The sequence below is a fragment of the Anarrhichthys ocellatus genome, unplaced genomic scaffold (assembly GCF_004355925.1).
Source record: "Anarrhichthys ocellatus isolate YVR2014 unplaced genomic scaffold, GSC_Weel_1.0 scaffold1, whole genome shotgun sequence".
NCBI lineage: Eukaryota > Metazoa > Chordata > Actinopteri > Perciformes > Anarhichadidae > Anarrhichthys > Anarrhichthys ocellatus.
In genome coordinates this window covers 11,831,850-11,853,205 of record NW_022280031.1, presented here as the reverse complement: position 1 = coordinate 11,853,205, position 21,356 = coordinate 11,831,850, and the positions used below count along the sequence as shown (strand labels likewise).

The following is a 21,356-nucleotide window of genomic DNA, read 5'->3' as shown; positions in this document are numbered from 1 at the left end:
AATTTTGTATAAGTACAATGCTGCATTAAATGAAATATTTTTCTAAGGATCCTCATAGTTTATGGAAATAATATATACAGTATCAAACCCTTCTCTTTTCTTGTGGCATGGTTCACTCAATAGCTGCACTACACTACAAATGAGTGTAGCTATCATAACTACAAATGAACACTGCCAAAATCTTTGCTGTCAAAAAGCTTCCGTGTATTTCAGTGGATGTACGAATGGCTAAAATGTTGTTTGTTGATCCTCTGCAATATGCCAACTACAAACAGTTCTTTGAATCCTGGAAAGATTATTGCATTAATATTACTTCTCTGGTATTATGTATTTGATATTAATGGACCTCTCACATGTCCATCAACTCTGTAGAATAGGGGCTCTGCACTGCAACCTTCGAACACACTCATCTTGAACGCCTTAATATATGCTGTAATAAATTTGCATACTCATCTCCACACGGTGTCGATCAATTTATAGATGCTATTGTAAGTGTTTCTGACATGAATAGTTATGGATCTTCTATGCAGAGTCTCTATCCTCCAGCTTGGAACTGCCTGCCCCGCTTCTCTGCCAACAAGGTGACAGGAAATAGAAGATGTTTGGGACAACGCTTCACCCTGTAATCTATCCACTCTTTAGTGTAGCCCGTGCTGTTTTCTTTATGTTTTTGTTTTCGACTGACGCTTCAGTCCAAAGTTGTTTACACAAACCAATATTATGTTGCAATTTCTGTATGGATATACAAAATAATGAGATTTATCGTAATAAACTGCAAAGTGACCCCTTGAGTCTGTTTGAGTCTCTGGCAGCAGGAGGGGGCGTCAGGTGTGTCTAAAGTGACAACCTGTAGTAGATAAATGAGAATATAGGGCGAGGGAATCTAATGTATTAAATATGTGGTTCTCACGGGACAGCGACATACAATAAGTATCTTAACTTTCCATACTACATACTACATAATACATAGTTTTACTTTCTAAATGCAGGACTTGTACTTAGTGGAGTATTGTCACTGTGTGGTTTTATTGCTTTGACTTAAGTAAAGGATCTGAACACTTGTTCCACCACTGATTGATTGTGAGTATGTTGTCATGCTGCTGTTAACATGGTTGTATACTTGATTAAATATGCATACCGGCCTTTTCAAATTTGAAATTTTGAATCGTTGCCAAGCTTAAAAAGGGATTTTATCATTCGGCCATATGGCCCAGCCCTAATGAGACACAGTTGCTGTTAAATAATGAAACACAACACTCACAGTCCAACACATAATAAATGTCTTTACGTTGAGTTCAGCAACTATGATCAGGATCCCTTTCAGGGCTTTGAATTAATAAAAGGTCTTTGACGCTATTTCCCACATTCAACATCATTATAGAATCATAGCTCGATAATAGATATTAGATAAAGTATGCTGTCTCCTGATGTTTTCTCTTGATTGTCCTCCACTGTATTTCCTATTGAGTGCCTCCACCTTGTGGACAGAAACAATGGTAGAATTCTTGGTAGAATTCTATTCTACCAAGTCTTCTCCTCCACTCCTCGGCTCCTCCCATCAGCCCAGATTCCCCACGCATCTGGTTGCTTTGGTTTTTCTCCAAAACTGAATACTGCAAACGCCTGAGGAGGAAAGAGAGGAAGGGGGGGAATGGGTAGGGGGGGGGGGGAGAGCGAGAGAAAGAAAATATGTGAAGAGAAGGGAGTGGAAAGTATTCTAATAGCAAGGACAAGAGAGTGAAAGAGGAAGCAAGGAAAGAAAATGATCATTGGTGGAATAAAGTGAGTTAAACAGCACATGTCCAGGAGGAGACAGAGTGGGCAGAGGAGAACCAGAGAGGGAGCGAAAAGCAGAATTATTTTTGCCAAAAATAGCGGCCTCAGACAAAGGTTTGTGTGTTTATCCACCAGCAGGTCAAAATATGGCGCTTTTCCCATTCTGCAAGACGCCCGCAGGTCAGTAAAAACCTCAGCCACTGCTCCACCTCTTCTGCTCGTGTCACATCTGCTTGTTTTCCCCCCTCACCTGTCATTGATCTGTGACTGCTGTATGTGTACATGCTCAGTTAAAACACCAAAGCTTTTTAGAGCTTTTCTCAGATGATGTGAAGGATGTGTAATCTGATCCTGAAAATGTGTCCAGGAAGGCAAAATAAGTCCTTGATTGATTCAAGACTTTGAGTACATTTGTCCCAAATCTCTTGGCTGGTGAAAGAGCATGCAGGAATGTATGTGGAGAACACGAAGATAACATCTACATGGACTCGCATGTGCTTCTACTGAAGTTCTATCTCATGCAACGTGGAACTTGTGATTCAGTACCGATCTCTTCTCAGCCCAGTCTGGCTTCTGCTATACGGTCTTTGCTCAGCCTCACATGCACAGTTTCAGATGACATCGTCTTACTGTGTATCCCACTTGTCACTGCTCGTTCATTTGCGTATACATATTGCATATGCTTTAAAGATTTAATTATTTGGGCAATCACGGGTTGCTACACTTCCAAAAGGGGGGATATTTCGGTATCAGCACATTCTTTTCATTCCATGAGCTTTGGTCTTTTCTACCTGTCGGATTTAAAGGAACATTTGTAAGAAAATGCACTTACAGGAAAAGCATGTATCAACTTGTACCGGTTTCATTTACATGTGTATGTTTGTCCTTCAAACAGGACCAGTCAGAGTGAGAAGAATACAACTGGTTCTGTACTGTCTTCTCCTGTCTCTTATCATATGTAAGTGTACAGAATAATTTATTCCACTCTAACACTGTGTCGGGACAGTAAATGCACATACAGCTACAAAATATGCTTCTGGCAAAGTGAATGTAAACTTCAACTTTGTTGTTGCATGCTAAGTAGATCCTGTCTCGTCCTGTTGTCGTGATTGTAATAGATTATTAAAAATACGTTGATATTATATATGTATATATATATCGTCAAAATATTCCAAACACAGACATATGGTGAAAGTTAGAAAGTGCTTTGAATAAGGTCAGTTGTGATCATTTGGATTGAACTGGGTGACTTTTCTCCAGCTTAACAAACGTGTACATATATGTACTTCACAAAAAGTGTCACTGGTTGGAGTTGTAATAAAAAGTAAAACCATGTTTTGCCCCTTCAGACTTCCTCAATGGGCGTAAAGCAGCTGTCAGTGTGGAGTCACCTCATCCTATCTTTCATGCCTTGGGAATGGACCGGACCGACATGCCGGTCATCAAGGCAACGGCGCCACAAACTCCTCTGGAGACACCTTGGGGTGCTCCTTTAGTGTGGGGCGACACCCAGAAGTCAGATTGGCACAGGGCTAAATTCGCACAACAGGAAAGCCGTATAGGTCTGCTGGCCCTCGTTGTGGGAACGTATGCCCAGTACGTGCAGCGTTTCCTCTCCTCGGCTGAAATCCACTTCCTCCCCGGTCAGATGGTCACCTACTACATTCTCACAGACAACCCCCGCACCCTGGATCCCCCCATCGATCTGGGCCCTGAACGACAGCTGAAGGTAGTTCCGGTTGCAGAGCTGCCCGGGTGGGAGAGGTTGGCTCGTCGCCGGATGGTCCTGCTTGCTGATGTCATCAAACACCCGATCAGTAGCGAGGTTGAGTACATCTTCTGCGCTGACATCGATCAGGAGTTCGTGGCCCCTGTGGGAGAGGAAATCCTGGGAGACCTGGTGGCCACGTTGCACCCAGAGCTCTACGGGATGCCAAGAAATGCATTTCCTTACGAAATCGAAGAGGTCTCATCAGCTTGCGTGGAGGAGGATGAGGGAGACTACTATTACACCTCTGAGTTGTATGGAGGGTTGGTTTCTGAGATGTACAGTCTGGCTCGAGCCTGTTCTTTGCTTATTCTGCAGGACCAGGCTAACGGGGTAGTGGCCAGGGGCCTTGAGGAGAGCTACTTGAACCGCTACTTGATCGATAACAGGCCCACCTGTGTGCTTTCCCCAGAGTACAGCTGGTGGGACTCAGCCCTGGCTCCTGATGTGCGTGTACAGAGGCTGGTATCCTTGGGAAGGAAATGCGAGGCTTATGATAAGCAGAAAGAGAATCAATGTAAAATGTAGGGTTCTGCTGGCCGAGCCCACTGAAGTATGAATGTAGATCTCACTCCAACATGAAGAACTATTGTTTTCAGTGTTACATTTCCTTTTTGGGGAAGGTCTCAAAAATGAGCAAACAGTGTTATGACAGGACATGGGATGAATTAATACTTCATAATTTCCATTTTGTTTTCTGTTCTATTAGCCAATAACTGTAGCCTGCAATCACACACAAGCAAACTGCACAATCTGCTCTCAATTAAAGACCCATTTGTGTGAACAGTTTGTCTGCGTGCTATCTCTTCCACAGCAGACAAAATAAAGAAAGTGACCTGTCTCTTTAAACGGAGCACTGTGCTCTCCATTAATGTCAGCCTCGGAGATACTGCTCCAGTGGCTTTGTGGTCAACAGCGATAAGAGTCAACAGTGTAAGTGCACACTTTCCCCGCAGTGGCCAATCATTAACTGGAAGAGCTGCTGTTTCAAGGTCCTTAAATACCAGGTGTGGGGGGGGAAGATGGATATAACGGGGTGCTGTTTCTCCAGGTTACAGGAGTTACCAGGTTTACACTTCAGCCAACAGTAAAATAGGTTTGAAATGTGGTGGAACTGGTTCTGGAAGTAATAAAGTTATTTTCATTAAAAAAATGTATATTTTCCCCATTATGTGTTGGAGTAAAAGGTAAACTCAAATGACCTGAAGTTGGTGGTTGTCTGCTTATCTCTTTCTCCCTCCCTCCCACACACAAACACACAAACGCTTGCTCTCACGTTCACACTCTGCTTCTCCTTCTTTTAATGGGAAGGTTAAACAGCAGCAGATGGCTTTTCTCACTGTCAACAGAATCTGCCCTCAGGGACAGATTGCCACGTGGAATTGAAGCTGGAGGTAAACTTCAAATAATCCGTAAAAAAAACTAATTTTCAGTTATGTTTCACCCAAATCTAAATTTCCGCTGCTTGCCACACGGGTGTATTTATGTTGACTCACTATCAGTGCTTTTTGAGTGTTATCTCTCTTAAATAATAATGGTCAAACATGAAGAAAAAGCTCTCCACACATACCTGCCTGTCTGACTGGCAGGAGTTGATTCCAGGCCGTAGGCATCCTACAATATATTATAGACAACACAGGAAATCACTTTAACTTTTAACTTCAAGTATCAACACTATGGGTAAATTTCAGATGGAATATTAATGGAGTAGCCCAAATCACAACTGATTATGATGACACAGTATAACGTGCTTAAATAAACAATAAATAAATGGGAATAAGTAGCAAGAGATTGCTGGTACCAACCGATATGTGAATAACGGGAGTACTAATGAACTGCTTCTTTACATTACATTACATTACAGTCATTTAGAAGACGCTTTTATCCAAAGCGACTTACAATTCAGATTATATCACATTCGTACACGTAGGCACAGCTACGGGAGCAATTTTGGGGTTAAGTGTCTTGCTCAAGGAGACATCGACATGCGACTAGCGGAGCCGGGATGGAACCGCCGATCCTCTGATTGAAGGACGGCCCTGCTCTCCACTTAGCCACGGTCACCCGAGAGACACCCCTGAACACATATCCAGACAGAGAACGGCCAAGTTTAGCATAGTGAAGGATCACCTGGTTAGCAGAAATATAATTCTGTAAATAACCTAGCAACTTTAAATGTAAACCGTCTGATCTAGACACAGTAACAGGCACATCTATCACTGTTACTGATTTCAGGCGCCCGACTCCTGCCCCTAAAACCTGTGCCTTTGATTAGCACTAAAATCTGAGCCTGGCCAAATAATACATCTATCAATGATTAACTTCTTTTGTTATTTAGAAGGATACCCTAGGCATTACACAGAACTGTGAAGAGTAATGTAGGGGGGGAAACTGTAAGTGACAAAAGAGAATGTAACATTTCCTCTGTTTTCAACAAAACGTTAAACAACGAAAAAAGTGCGCTCAGTAGAGTGCAGATCTCTGCAACAGCCACTGCTGTATTGTGTGACGAATGAATGCAACCCACAATTGCCTAACCACGCATTGACACCAATGGCCTGTAAGTCGTCGTAAATTATACTTCCTCCAAATTTAAAAACAAGAGACAATGAATACAGGCAATCGGCTCAAAGGCGTCGTATATGACACGTTATACAATCTTGCCAAAAACCAAATTAAACTCACCAAGCTGTCTTCTATAGAGACCGAAACCTTTTTTTGTACCAGCCTGTAAACATGTGTATGTCTGCTGTAAGGTTGTTCATGTTAACATGGGGGTCTGTAGGGATGAACAAGCTTCAAGTGGATAGTTAAAGAACTGCAGTTTTTTGGCCCTTACGCGTTGGCTTTATTTCTCAGTGCGGGAGGTTGCTGCTTGCAGCTGAGCTGAGAGGTACACAGCAGAGTGTGTACTGGTAGTTCAATTAGCTGTTAGCCAAACAAACAGTACAGTCCATAAGCTGTTAGCCAAACACACCGCAAAAAGTAGAAGATGGGGAGCGTTCGGAGATGCACTCAGCTGTCAGCAGTCAGTATAAGCAGTATGAGACACAGAAAGATGATTTGAGAAGGAGTGAGTCACCACAACCACGAGAGGTACAGCCATGAATGGGAACACAAAATATTGCGTAATTGCTGCATCAGAATGCTAATTAAGCCGTAGACAGAAACTCACTCACTCACGGATGCACATAAGCCACCCATCGCATCATTCGACGGGCGGAGACCATAATAAATGTTTCCACATTTGAAAGCTATTTGTCAGAGGTCAATCTTCATAGCAAACTGGTTACAATTAAGGACTTCCCAGTTCAGTAATCCCTTTGTTTAATGTTAATGCCTCTCACAAAGCGTGAGTCATTTCGAAGTATTCTTTACACTGCGATCTTGGGTTTCCATCAGGTGACACCTTCAGGGCCTCTACAAACACAAAAGCTCTAAAAACCAATGAGTCCTAGCCAACCCAAAGGCGTTATTTGCACAGCAGGCATTCTGTCAGACACACCAGAGCACCTCTGGAATTAACCCAGGTTAGTATTTAAAATCGGCATGTATTCAAACTAAGAAGAAGAAGAAGGTTGACAAAGATTTCAACCCAGTGAATTTTGTTTCAAATTTTACATTCCACACATGCATAAATATTTAAATGGGCTGCATATCTTTGTGGGGCAGTTTAGTTTGAGAAATATTAAGAACTAATTTGGTGATGAGTTAATGTGCAAGAAGTCTGAAATGTGTGTGTGTGTGTGTGTGTGTGTGTGTGTGTATATATATATATATACTGTATATGTGACTCGCCAGGGGGATGGGTGGGGTGTAGAGCTATGGTAATCTGCTGGATTCACACAGGCCTTACCCCACCCTGCCCGAGGCTACTCCACACCAAAACATGCTGCCCTAATCACCGGGTCAAGGGGACTGCCACTAGAGAGATAGTGGAGGTGCAGCTCACAGGGGGACACACTTGTGCCCATTGTGCTGATGTCACATTACATCCCATGTCATTAAAGGGAAGCTCATGAAAGATGATTATAGGGCGACATATAGGCAAAGCGGTGCACGAAGTAGTATGTTCAAAATGTTATAAAGTATAAAGCAAAGTAGTTCAGAATCGTATCGATTTAGATTATGCGGATATTTATTACAATGCCTGCTAAACCGTATTTGATTAAAGTTTAAAGTATAGTCTACAAAAGCTGTTGACAGATTTAGTAGGCTAGAATTAGGTATGACATGTCAGCAAAAACACAGCAGGCAGAGGCAGTTTCGCCAAGAGGTAACTACAGAGAGAGGCTCCGGGCTTACAGAAAAAAGGGAAACTAGATACTGGAATGTTTCTGTTGGCTTTAAAAGATGAAATGTGACAACAGGCTGTCTTGGTTTTGTAAATGGATAGAAAACCCCAATTTGTACGCCTACAAATAAATCATGGTACACTTCTTATGCACAATAATTAAAGCAAGCGGTGAAATAAGTACCAACAACTTTTACTTTAACAAAAAAGTATAAGTAGCAATAACACAGAGTAGAAATACTCTTGCACATGTAAAAGTATAAAGTAACCTACACTAGAAACACTCAAGTAAAGCACAAGTAACTTTGCCCTTTAAATTGTAGTCTATGCAAGTGCAGTAGGATACTTCAATAAATGTTATTAATAACTTTCCACCACAGTGTAAAGAACAAGTATACATGATATAAGCCTACTGTAAGTTCACTGTGGTTGGAAAGTGAAAAACTAACAAGCTAGCAGCAAGTCACGACTAATCCAACACTGTCAGCCCTGTAGGCTGTAGTCCCTCCCCGGGCCAGAGTGGTGAGCACAGAGAGCCTGGGCCGCTAAATGCTCCAGCCTCAAAGGGACGATGGTGGAGGGCTGGTAAAGATGGCGGCGCTCTCCGAGGATGGGAGGTATGGATTGAATTGTGGCCAACAGAGCACAGATAGAGTCACCGTATTACACGTCAAATTGACCGAGACGGCGCTGAGAGCCATAGAGAGCCACCAAAATTGTATGGTGAGTGAAACAGCCGTTTATTTCAGTTAAATTAGCTAGGACTCTCGGGCTGACACAGCTCGTCTCAGCTGGGAAGCCCAACTGCCACGCACAGCTAAAGCTACAAAGTTAGCTAAGCTGTTGACAGGGCGACTTTCTGCTTGTTTTTTTGACTGTATTAGTCTTGTGTCGTTATATTGACCAACTGAATAAAGCACATGAGACCTTGGCCGTGTGCACTGGCCACATTGTACGAATTGACAATTGTTATTTAATTTAGAAAACCTGTTGGTAAAGTTACACTCTTAAGTAGCCAGCGTTAGCTCGAGCTACTTTAGTATGAATCCCCTATCCTATCCTGAGCTGTGCTGTGCTGGTTAGCAAAGTCCATATTTTTCTTTCCAAACTAACATTACTTTTACCTAATTAGGGAAGTGGTGACGGTAATGTCATTACGACGAATGCACTCGTCACCAGACAAGTTTAATTAAACTGAGAGTCAAATGTGAAAGCTTAGATAACCAACATGGGACTTTTATTCGACGAGGTTGAAGCGTTATATGGCAGAGGGTGGTGGACAACAACGGATAAGTTAAGGCTAATTTAACTTTGACTTGATAACGAGCTAGTTAGTGGCGCACGCACCTCGATGACTGGTCAGCTCACCATATGGCTAGAAGTTTTAGCTAGTTGTAAAACGTCACATCACATCCTGGCAATGGTATTACGCCATCTCTTAACAGCAAATTAACTTGTAAAACCAGCTACCACACTGTAGCTACAGTATGTGTACGTTTTGAGTAAGTGCCTCAAAGGCATTAGATAGAACAAATATTTAATTTGAGCTCGTTTGCCAGTTTGTTTAAATCGTTTTTGCATACCCTCAGATACTTCAAGCTGCATGAGAGGAGTTGACCAGCATTTAAAAACGTTATATGGTACCTTTGTCATGTCATTTTGTTAAAAATACAATGTATTCATGTACTTTCTAGCTCTCAACATACTGCCTCATCAAGTGTACTGCATTTCCCCACTGAGCTTGACACCACCAGTGATTATGAGGCTTTTGGAAACTGTGTGAGCTAATGGCTCACTGCATACCTGTGTAGATTAAATATAAATTGTTAATCTTGAACTGTACAAATGCCATAATCTTGTTGAGGTGCTACAAAGGTAAACTAATTTGGACCTCTGCAGTCTTTGGTTGCAGAGGCCTCAAGCCAAGTTACCTGACCTCAAGTCTGCCAACAACAAGGCATTACATAACATACTGACTGGGCCTAGGTCTCTGCTCGGGGCTGATGCACTGTATGGGGCTGTACTGTTCAGAGGTCTCTGTGGCGGCTTTTTATGGTGCGTGTCTGTATGTATGCCGCACACTACACGCACTCCAGTATATGAAACCGTTGCTCACTGTGAGCCCCATATAACGAATAGACATAAGGATCACAATTTAAAATGATTGTTAAGTTAGTTTGAGACAAACTGGGAAACCGAATCATCGGTAAGTCGAAGGAATTCTTTTGTGACGGTCCATGCTACAACCTTATTGGATGTGGTAATGTTGGTCTGTGCGCTGCATTGAACGGCAGCCTGCCATCTCTTGCTGACTGAGCAGCCAAAAACTGCCTGCTTTTTGTTTCTCTCTCTCTCTCTCCCTCTCAGTAATGTGTGTTGTAGCTCAACCAGTCATCGAACTATGGAAGCTGGCTATCTTTGTCTTTCTGTGGTGATGTGAAATGTGATCAGAACTGTGTGTGTGAGGACTGGTTGGTGTGTATGGACAGTGGGGGCAGGGAGTCAGTCAGTCTGGCTTGGAGTACCGTAGCTTTAACCCTGACATGGTTCTTTCAGTCTGAAAAAAAACACACATTAAATCTGAGATTATCTGCTTCTTGTGTCTGGTATGAGTTGGCGAGTATAATTCTACTTTTCAAGAATGCAGAGAAGCTGTTCATAATAAAAGGCAAATTCCTCTGAAACAAATTGATGCAACTTTTTTGGAGGTCTATGATCTAGCCAACTGGCTCCTCAGCTTTGTGAAGAACACATCCTGTGCTTTTCCATCCCGACCTACACAGCATCAGAGCAGCCACGGCATATTTGTGGCCGTCAACTCCATTTCAAGCAGCCGCCGACGCAAACCTCCACAAAGCAAAGACATTTCAAAAATATTTGCTGTATTTGATTGTTGTCTGAGTTCCACTGCTTGTGTTCAGATAACAGTGAACATTTTTACTTTCCACCTACCTCTTAACCACTTAAAAAGAAGATGGAGGTAAAGGTGACTTGCATGGTTTCTCTGTAGAGACCGAGCCCTAATGTTTGCTGACAGTTACCCATTGTTTCTGCAGCCAGGCCACTAGTGCCAGCAATCATTGTTGCTAATTGAATTGTAATCATTTCATTTGTCCTTTTTTTTTTTTTTTTTTTTTTTTTTTTTTTTTTTCTAATGCAAACACACCTAACATTTCCTAACTTATGCTTCTCAATGTGAGGATTTGCTGTTTTGGTTTTTCATGTGATTGTAAACTGAATTATTTAGGTTTAAGACAAAACAAGCAATTGATATCACCTGGGTTTGGAGAATTGTATTTTTTTTTTTTTTTTTTTTTTTTTTTTTTTTTTTTTAAACTACTTTCTGACAATTTACTGACTCCAAAATAATCCATCACTTGATAAAATGATCTGCAGTGTTGATATCAGTGATAAAAATAACCGTTTGCAGCCCTGCATCAAACATACTCTCAATTCGTATTATTGCCATAGCACAATACTGCTAACAGATTCAGTCACATGGAAATGAGATTGTCTGCGTGTTATGTGCATGTCCGTTATTACTTTGCTGTCGGCTGTAGTTTTAACGCTATGTCTAAATGCAACATCTAATAGAAGCTGTATCGTCGGTGGTTTAAAGTATGCTTGGCGTGACAGCACCCCCCCAGGCTCTCCTGTTTTTGGAGTATCAGTCAAATGGCGGGGCATGCTCTGCAGGTTCTAGACTCTGAATGTAGCTCTTTTTTGTTTCCCAATAATCCTTTACATTTCCAAAGTGTTCGTGGGGCTTAAACAGTTGTTTCTCTTCACTTTCAGAATGTACCTTCTTTGCAGCCAACGATACAATTCAAGGGACTCCAAGGGGTAAGTACATCTCCCCCCCCTTTAAGACAAGGGTCACATGAGTGATCGTATTGTGAATACCCGATGTGCAATAAATAGAACCGTAGATCTGTTTTCAGGTTGTAAGAGGGAAGTTTAATTAGGTATCCATTAATTTATTTACACAGTAATTAATCAATTCCTTTATTTACTGTTTTCGCGAGTTGTATTCGTTGAGGCGACCACACGCAAGTGTCTTTGACTCATCTACTCAACTACTGCTCAGTTTACACTTATCTATGTCACCACTATTGCACATTATTAGTATTATTAGTGGGAGTAGGAGTACTAGCAGTACTGTACACAGTATTTCAGTTCAGGTTTCAGGCCCTTGTGAATGACATACTGGTACACTGTTTTGCGTTGCTTGTTAGTCCGCGATGCACATGACTCCCATAAGGCCTCCCCTTAGCTGCTGAGACCTTTCATGCTGGCTCCCTTGTTCAAACATACAGCCTCACAGCTCAGATGTGGCCCCTGCCGCTGTACAATATGTGATGTTGGTTTGGCATATGGCAGTTTCATAGTGATATATTAACGTGTATTTGTTTTCCCCCATCTCATCATTAATGATCTCAAATTCTCAGATGTGAATAGATACTATAACTTGTCGTTCTCCCTTTTTTTTGTGTGTGAATTCTTACAGCGCATTAAATTTCCCAGGACAGATTCCTCCTCAGACACCTTCCACAATTTTGATTTTTACCTGTCTAACGTGGGCAAGGACAACCCTCAGGGAAGCTTTGACTGCATCCAGCAGTATGAGTCGAGGTAATGGTGATCCCTGACCAGCTGAATCAACTGTTACTGTCTTACTACACATTGCTAGAAGGTAATCCCTTTCTGCCTCGCACACATCCTCTCATATTGTCCCTCTTTGTCTCCAGCTCAGGGGCCTCACACCTGGCATTGTTGGGCACGGTACAGGACAAGGTCACGGTGTGTGCCACCAATGACTCCTACCAGGTGACCCGGGAACGCATGACCCAGGCCGCCGAGGACACGCGCGAACGTGGGACCAAAGTCATAAAGCCTGGGGGCCGGTACAGAGGTAAGGCCCCTCACTACAGTCTCGCCTCTGCACGGGCCACAGTCAAAACACCAGCGTAGCTTTACGTCCTATCGACACCTTTCCTCACTTTTCAAACTTGGCCCCTTTTTTGAGGGACTGAAAGCTGATGACCTGAGCCTATTCAAACCCATTACTACAGCTGACTCAGCCATTTTGCCTCAGCCTTCTTCAGATTAGCAGTCTGACTGATAAGGGCCAAAGGTTGCTGTCAAAGCTATTTCTGTTTTATTGACACACAGCCTGCCAAAATTCGACTAAAGTGTCAAAATACAGGCGCTGCTTGTGTTCAGCACCTATCGCATGCGACCAAGCAGAACTTTGCATGTTTCCCGTACACTTGATGAGCATAACTTTCCTGCCAACAGTCCCGGGATTTCAGTCACACAAGCTGAAGAGAAAAAGTAATCTTTTGTAATCTAATTTGGCTCGTCACTCTCTCTAGCCTCATCCCTTTGTCTTATCCAACTCTGAGCAGGTAGGGTTACGGATCTGCAACTAAACAACCTGCTGATGTAATCTCTCGTTTCCTTCCCAGTCTTATTTTCAGCACGGTGATATGATGAATAAAAACTGTGCATGCCAGTAAAGGAAACAACAAAGAAAGACTAGCCTCACTCAACCTCACTCAGCCTCTTATCATGTGAACATGGTCTGTTAATCAAAAGTCTACCAAACCACAGAAGCAACACTGGATGCAAAATATTTAATTTTTATGTCAACCACCACTAGGGATGCAATATTACATAACAAGTTAATAGGTTACTAAACAGATTGGAATTATAGAGCACAAATAAAAATGGACGCACTGTCAGTACTTGTCCAGATAGATGGCTCTAAAGTTTTTCTAGATACTCCATCTAACTGCTCTGTTGCCATTTATATTTATGTATTTGCTCGATTGGTGGGATGAACTAATCAAACAAGTGTCTTTTAAAAAAAAAAAAAAGAAATTCATATATTTTTTTTAAAGCCATTTTTTCAGCTTGAATAGCCCAAACTAGTTTGTAGGAGTTAAGCCTTTGTCAAAGAGTTCCTTGTTTAAATCAGAATCAAAGTCTCGGTCCTCACATTTTGTACATGACATAAAACCTCCTCAGGCCTGTGTTTCTGGGGCCCATGGGAACATTTGCATATAACTGGCCCAGATAGAAACTGGGAAACGAGAGGAGCAGCAGACAAAAGGGGTGGTACAGGAGCTTGAAGCAGCTGGTTTGCAGCGAGCACCCTATTTACTGATGCAAAGGGGGGCTTCTTACTTTCACAGGCTGTTAATTTCAGGCAACAGTCTGTTGTCTTTTTTTTATCTTCCTCTTAACCGGTATCTTGTAATGAGAGCTACACAACTCCTGTCGTCCTGAGATCAGTGGCATTTAATGTTCTATGTGCTACTACTCTTGTTCTGTATAAGTTCTCCATGTACAGACTGATTATTTCAGAAGGAGGAAACTTTGTTCCATAAGCTTTTCACCTGTCATTAGACAACAAGCTTACACCTCCAGCATTGCTCCAAGGCTGCATCCACACTACGACTGTTACATTTTAAAACGCGCTGGTTAAGAGTAGTGAGTAAGGTGTCAGTAGGCAGTCAATTTCAATATAAAACGAGCAATAAAAGGTGTTTTGAGAAAGTGTGAGTAACCGCAAACACAAGAGGTCCTTGAGCATGCAGCCATAACAAGACTCCGAATATTTAGTAGTTCTGCTGCAGCAGAATGTGAGATTAGCTGTGAATTTGGGTTCGATTTGGCCGTTTCAAGATCTCAGGCTATCAAATATTCCTGGTATGTCTCATTCCCTTGCTTTTTAGCGAAACAGTCCTAGTTTTCAAGTATCCTGTGTTTGTGGCCATCTGGAACTAATGGCAGAATGGCTCTACTTTAAGAGTTGTTGAGTGGAATCAAACTCCACACACTTAAGCTCTTATCTTTGTTATCATGATGGGTGGTGATGTTTGCAGGTGCATAAGACTGGCTTCAGTAAGTGAGATGAAGATGGTAGGCAGGAATGCTGTTGAGCAAATGTGTGACAACATAAATACGTGTGATGATGAAGTTCCCTGTGAGGAAAAATAGGCTTTTAAAGTGGTCTTTACTTTCCGTCTCTAGGAAAGCAAGTCCATATCCGCAACCCGGCGCTATCGGGTCAGGACGTGGTCCCAGAGCGCAAGCGCTCCACACCCATCAACCCAGCCAACACTATTCGCAAGTGCCTTTCCAATAACCCCGTCTCCCAGCGGCCGTTCAGGGACCGCATCATCCACCTGCTGGCGCTCCGGCCCTACAAGAAGCTGGAACTGCTGGCCCGTTTGCAGCGGGACGGTATCAACCAGAAAGACCGCAACTCATTGGGGACCACCCTGCAACAGGTAAAGTGTTAAATTTTATGCAAAAATATGCCATGTCAATATTTAGACTGCCACTTAAAATAGAAGTGACCCAGTTATTAGTATTTACACATCCTCCATTAGACAGCAAAATCCAGAAGTGCTAACTTTTGTATTTAAACAGCTGATATTTAGGTATTCCTCGTGTTCTTAAAGTGTTTAGTTTGACCCCAGATCTCCTTACCCGCTGTAAAAATGAGATCGAGATACACAAATCTGTCTGAGGAAATTCATTCATTCACTTTGAGGATAAAACAAGCCCCTTAATCCTTTAATGTTATTTGCATGCACAGATGTTAGGCAGCGCAGGAAATGTGAAGTTTCAGAACATGTGTACTTCTCATGCGGTCAGTTTAACTTTTAACTGTGTGTCTCTGTGTACTAAACAGGTGGCAAACCTTAACCCGAAAGACAACACGTACTCACTGAAGGACTTTGTTTATCGTGACCTTCAGCGAGACTGGCCCGGCTACTCTGAAGATGACAAGTCACAGGTCGACCGGATCCTGGCTCGGTACATAAATAGCCTGTTGAGCATTTTATTTTCCTTCTGAGCGTACTCTGTTGAACAAACAAAGCATTTGTGTTGTATGGAGTTCATAAAGGCTCAAGGTGGCTGTTAATGTGTGACGGTCCAAATATATAACTGTAATGTTGGTTACTGTGGATCCTACTATTTGTTTCACTGACACCTTTCAATCCTTCAGATTATGTGAAAGGAATAGTTCAGCATTAAGTCAATAGCGCATGTAGTACACATGTAGGTTTTATTTTACAGTAAGAAATCATTTACCTTTACATTTTATATCGTGTATTGTTTACATCAATACACCGTGCTCCCCTCTGACAACACTATTTCCTTTCTTTAACAGCAAACTAGGTCTTCCTACTGAGGCCCTCTCCTCAAGCAGTTCTCCCAAAGACACTGTCCCCACATCCCCCCAGGTATCTGAGCAAATACACACTATCAACACACACACACCCCCACAGTGAAGTGTGCAGTTTTTCAGATAAATCCTGTGTTCTCTTCCAGAAGCGCCAGGCAGACTTTGACTTTATTGATCCTTTGGCTCCCAAAAAAGCCCGCATCTCCCACCTCAGCAACCGTGGGCCAGCCACCTCCTCCTCCGACCGCCCCGAGGACGAGGGCAGCCCCAGCTCTAAACGCCCGTCTCTACCCGCCAACGTCAACTCTGGCCCTCCCACCCATCTCCCAGTCCCGTCCCACCCACCAGCACCCTCCCACCAGCAGCCCAGCCCAGCCTCAAACTCCAACTCACCCAGCACCCCGGAGGGCTGCGGCACCCAGGACCTGCCGATGGACCAGAGCTCCTCCTGCAGAGACCCTTCACCAAGCCCGTTCTCCTCCGATAGGACCCTGCAGGACCACTATCGGCACCCCGTCCCCGTCCCCAGACCCGCCGCCTCCCTTAGCCCTCCCCCTCCTCCTCCTCGCACCTCCCTCACAGTTACCTCCACTGTCATCACCAGCCCTCCCTTGTCCAGCAGTACCAACAAGAAGTTCAAAAAGAAAACCAAGAAGCACAAAGATAAGGATCGAGAGAGGGAGAAAGGGAAACGGACTGAAAAAAGTAGCATAAGTCCTCCCAGTGTAGCAGAGCCGGCCGAAGACACTCGCAGAGCCAAAAAGAAGCGCAGTGCAGAAGAAGAGAACCAAGAAGTTATCAACAAAAACCCTCACAAAGATCAAGGTGTGTTCCTGTCTTCATGAAGTTATTAACTATCAGCATCACTTAAATGGCCGTACGTTACAATTACTGTCGAACGTTTTCCGGCTTGCATATCACATTTATTACAGGGTTTGCTTTGTCAATTAGGTAATCGGTGTGTGTTCATTTAGTGTAGGGGACATCTCTTTAAGATGTAATGATCATAGTTTAATTTGATCTATATTAACATATTAATGAGCTTGAGTACAAAAAAGGGGTTGTCTAGGGGTTGCACTCAGACCACATTTTCTGTATTTTTTTTCTATATAGTCGGTACGGGTTTTTTGTTCCGGTGCTCTGAAATCTGCCCGCATGCGTGTGTGTTTGGACTCACTAGTCCGAGCAGCATTGGTATGTCTTGTGACATGCCTTCTCTGTCCAAGTTTCCAGCCAAATTATCTTTCAGACTTTGGATTGTTGCTCACCATGTTACAGATGTTTATCTCCGTTTATGTCTGTTCCATCCCAGCCAACCACATTGTTAATGTTTGATTACACTGATGCACTGGATGTTGTCTGAACACACTGAGGCGTTGATCTGTGCATTCTATCCTTTACCCTAAATTAATTATAAATAAACATAAAAAGCTATTTACAACATATTTAATTATTTTATACTTTGGCCTAAATGATAACAGACGCAAAGGCGTCTACTACGGAACGAGCTGTAGCGATGGGTTGCAGTTATATTATAAACACAACTATTAGAATATCTATCAGACAAAACGTATTGAATATGACACTTCTGCTATATTCACCCTTAACAGCCTATCAAGAATTTATGCACAGTTCTATTTTTAATATCCTTCGACCCATCCCACCAGTAAAGAGACATCTATGTTAAATAATTGTTAAAATGACGTTCTTTATTGCTGAATAGCGGCAAAACAAGTAGCCCTTCATTAAGGCCATGAACTCTCTCACACACGTCCCAGAAATGATGTATTAATAAGCTCTTTGTTTTGCTTATGAAAGTAATTGGTTGTCCGACAAATGACAATTTGGTAGGACGAGAGCATATCGACCAACCAAGCAGTCAGCCCTCATTGTCAATGCAGTATTTACATTCTTGCACTTTCCTCTCCCTCCTCAGGCCCTTCAGATAAAGAGAAACCAGTCCAATCCACTGAATTCTCCCCCACAGCGGAGACGCCCGACTATGTAGTGTGAGTAACCTCGATATGCTGTGAAGTTTCCATTGTCCCACAGCGTGACCCTCTTCACCTTTCAGGTCTCTCGTTTCACAATTTGAAACATTCGACTAAACGGGACATTTTGAAGAGACCCACGCTTGAGAATGAGAACACAGGAAATGCAGCGAAAACGCAAATGTTTCATTTGTGCACTCTGGTATTGTCCAACAGCTGTTTTCTCACTTCCCGTGTAACTGGTAACGAGTGCAGAGATGCATTGCACAAATAGAGAAGCTCAAAGGTTGTTAAACAAGATTCTCACCTTTCTTTAAAGATCACAACCTTTAGCACGGTGTTTGTTAAAACAAAGAAAGTTTGCTAAAAAAAATTCTGAAATGATTATTTTTATGTGTTGCACGACTTTCAAAAGAATCATTCAGTTAAATCTCCTTTCCTGCGTTTACAGGAAGTACATGCCTATGATGTCCATGGACCAGCGGCAAAGTTACAAGGACGACTTTAATGCAGAGTACGATGAATACCGCCAGCTGCACACCCGCGTGGAGAACATCACCCGCCGCTTCACCGAGCTGGATGCCAAGTGCCGGAAGCTGACACCCGGCACCAAAGAATACCAGGTCAGCATGAATACACTGTACTAATGCTGGTGGTGCTATTATCCACATGCCAGCGCGCACTAAAAAATTACGTTATCACGGCCTTATCTACAGTCGATGGGCTTATCTCTGGGTTACACTCGTTGTCTTTTTGATTCTTGACAGTTAATTTTGTTTGTACGCCCTCTAATATTTGGGGATTAATGCAGCGCATAGAGTATAAATGCCTCCGTACGTACTCGGGATGGACTACGCAGCCAACCGCTAGTACAAACAAAGCTATAATCCTGATGGAGCGGTGAATTTATCATTTTAGAAGCCCATCAATACCATCAATTTCATGAGCTCTCAAAAAAGGTAGCTGGTTAAAATCGTTCTATTAGATGCAGATTGTGAGTGTGAATGGACCAGAATCATAGAAGGATTCGATAAAGTATCAATGAGTCTCCATAGTAGTGTTCCTATTATTTTGTCCATTCCTGGTGTATATAGAAGATAAGTGGATCTACATTAAAAGTCATAATTTATATTTTTACAGAAGGTGCAAGACGAAGTCCTGAAAGAGTACAAAAAGATGAAACAAGTGAGTAGTTCTACTGACTTCTGTCTCATGATGATGCTTGTTGTTTATTATTAACTATGTTTGTCTTTTTCTGTCAAACACAGCCGTGGTTCCTGTCGGGTGATATTATGTGCATGTTTTTGTTTTTTTTAACAGCACAGCCCCAACTACCACGAGGAGAAACAGCGCTGCGAGTACCTGCACAACAAGTTGGCCCACATCAAGCGGCTAATAGCTGATTTTGACCAGCGCAGAGCCCAGGCCTGGTGCTGAGAGCGCAGCACATCTTCACTAATCAGTATTGAGAACGGTGTGTCCAACTGGCTGTTATTTATTAACACCCCTTCAGTTACTGCCTCCACAACAGCCCCCCACCTTGTTTCCCTTTTCTTTTTTTCCCCATCATGCTTTTTCATTCCTTGCTGCTCTTCCTCTTTTGATTCCACTGGCTTCATTGTTGCCTGCAATCTTGAAAAATCTCACTTTGACTTTTACCCCCCATCTTTTGCTTTCTTTAAGTTTCTTCTAAATGGGCTCCTTTGGAACACCACTGGACCGGTGGAAGATGCAGCCTGCATGTGTGAAGGGGTTTGTGGGAAAAACGTCAACTCTTCTAATATTTGAAGGACTTTATCTTCAGGCAAAAAAAAGAACAAAAAAAAGTATTTTTGAGCATCAGAGAAAATATTACCTTGTATTTAAGTAAAAAAAGAAAGAGGGAGATCTATTTATTTTGGGACTCGTAGTGCAAAGAAGAGTCCGCAGATGATATATTGTTTAACTTTTGTTGAAAACAATGCAAAAAAAATTACCACGGGCCTTATGTGTTTTGACTTTGTGAAGCCATTTTGCACGCAAGATCCATTATGTCATCTCATTTGGCAAAGGTGTCTCACCTGCCTCATTTCCTCTCTTCTCCTAAAAAACTGTACTGGATCACCTTGCTTCAACACAGTACTGTTCAGTTTGAGGCTGAAGGGGAAGGAAATGAGACGGGCAGGAGAAATCAATTGAGCCGATTTTGAGAAGCAACAGTATGTGTGCATGAATTGTAAATTTAGTTGTATTGGCCACATGGGTTGGTGAGGGTGGGGTAACTCAAAGGAGTATGACCCCCTGTCAGTAGGGGGCAGGATTCCTGGCACCACCAGTGTTTAATGTTCATGGTGCATTATGGGTGCCTTAAGGTGTTTACACCCAGAAACGTCAAGTTGGGCCGACCCTTAGGGTCCACAGGCTACACAAAGGAACTATAACTGCCTGGAAACAGGATGTGTGTGCGTGTGCATGTCGGAGAGCTGAATGAAGGAAGGGATGTAAAGTCTGAAAGGAGTGTTACAAATAGTGTGTGTGTGTGTGTGTGTATTTGTACGGTTGTGCATTATGTGGAGTGACAGGTGTACGAAAAAGTGAGAAACATGAAAAACAAAAAAAAACAGCTGCTATAGTGTTTGACCAGCCAGAGCACTCAGGATCAACCTGGCTGGAGTAACAGTACCTGATCTTAATTGAAGAGGTATAAAAGATCCTTATATTTCAGAATGGTTCATCTCTAGACCTGGTGAAGGACTGCGCCCTCCTCTTCAGCTTTATCCAGCGCCAAACAGTTTCTGTTAGAAAGAAGCAAACGTGTCATCCACCAGAGGACAAATGTGTATCACCATTTAAAATGTATTTGATTCTCAGTTTGAGTTCTGCAGAGCAGTGAAAGATTATTATTTTTTTCAACATTTGAGATGGATTTAGTTCAATGGATGGATGAATGGCTTCTACGAAAAGTCTTTATTTCAACAAGGGAAAATTGTTTACAAACCTGTGTTAGAATGTTTGCCAAAAATTAAATATTTTTCTGGTACTGCATCCATGGAGTAACATTTCTGATTGGGGCTTAACTTTAGGAGACCTTAATACTGGAATATGTGTATCATTACATGTTGGGATGTGAGGAAGAACTGAGTCACTGTGACCCCCACAAAGATCAACGGAAAAGTACTCAATTGACTCAGCAGTCTGGTCTGCTTTATATATTCAGATAGTGTGGACATGTAGGAGTCTGTGTCCCGTATTGAAAACTCCCCAGAAACAGATTTAAGTAAATGTGGATCTATTCTATTTCACACATATTTTGGTTGTGGCGCTCCGTCAAACAGTCGGTCGCTA

The 21,356-nt window shown here is 42.5% G+C and overlaps 2 protein-coding genes across 4 annotated transcripts; both read left to right on the top strand.

Annotated features, from left to right (window-relative positions):
* Positions 1–1,708: 1,708 nt before the first annotated feature.
* Positions 1,709–4,703, top strand: LOC116385904 (globoside alpha-1,3-N-acetylgalactosaminyltransferase 1-like). Its single transcript, XM_031851668.1, has 3 exons — positions 1,709–1,956; positions 2,672–2,734; positions 3,126–4,703. The coding sequence occupies exons 1-3, from the start codon at positions 1,923–1,925 to the stop codon at positions 4,070–4,072; spliced, it is 1,044 nt and encodes a 347-aa protein (XP_031707528.1). The 5' UTR covers positions 1,709–1,922; the 3' UTR covers positions 4,073–4,703.
* A 3,663-nt stretch (positions 4,704–8,366) lies between these two features.
* On the top strand, positions 8,367–20,606 carry ell2 (elongation factor for RNA polymerase II 2). Of its 3 annotated transcripts, XM_031859761.1 has the most exons (13): positions 8,367–8,561; positions 11,634–11,681; positions 12,346–12,470; positions 12,587–12,750; positions 14,877–15,136; positions 15,544–15,668; positions 16,027–16,099; positions 16,188–16,866; positions 17,978–18,050; positions 18,484–18,655; positions 19,173–19,217; positions 19,353–19,506; positions 19,716–20,606. In XM_031859761.1, the coding sequence occupies exons 1-12, from the start codon at positions 8,388–8,390 to the stop codon at positions 19,467–19,469; spliced, it is 2,055 nt and encodes a 684-aa protein (XP_031715621.1). In that variant the 5' UTR covers positions 8,367–8,387; the 3' UTR covers positions 19,470–19,506; positions 19,716–20,606. The 3 variants fall into 3 exon arrangements, with proteins under 3 accessions (XP_031715621.1, XP_031715533.1, XP_031715704.1); XM_031859673.1 differs by having other exon boundaries at positions 19,353–20,606; XM_031859844.1 differs by having other exon boundaries at positions 8,384–8,561; positions 16,191–16,866; positions 19,353–20,606.
* Positions 20,607–21,356: the final 750 nt, after the last annotated feature.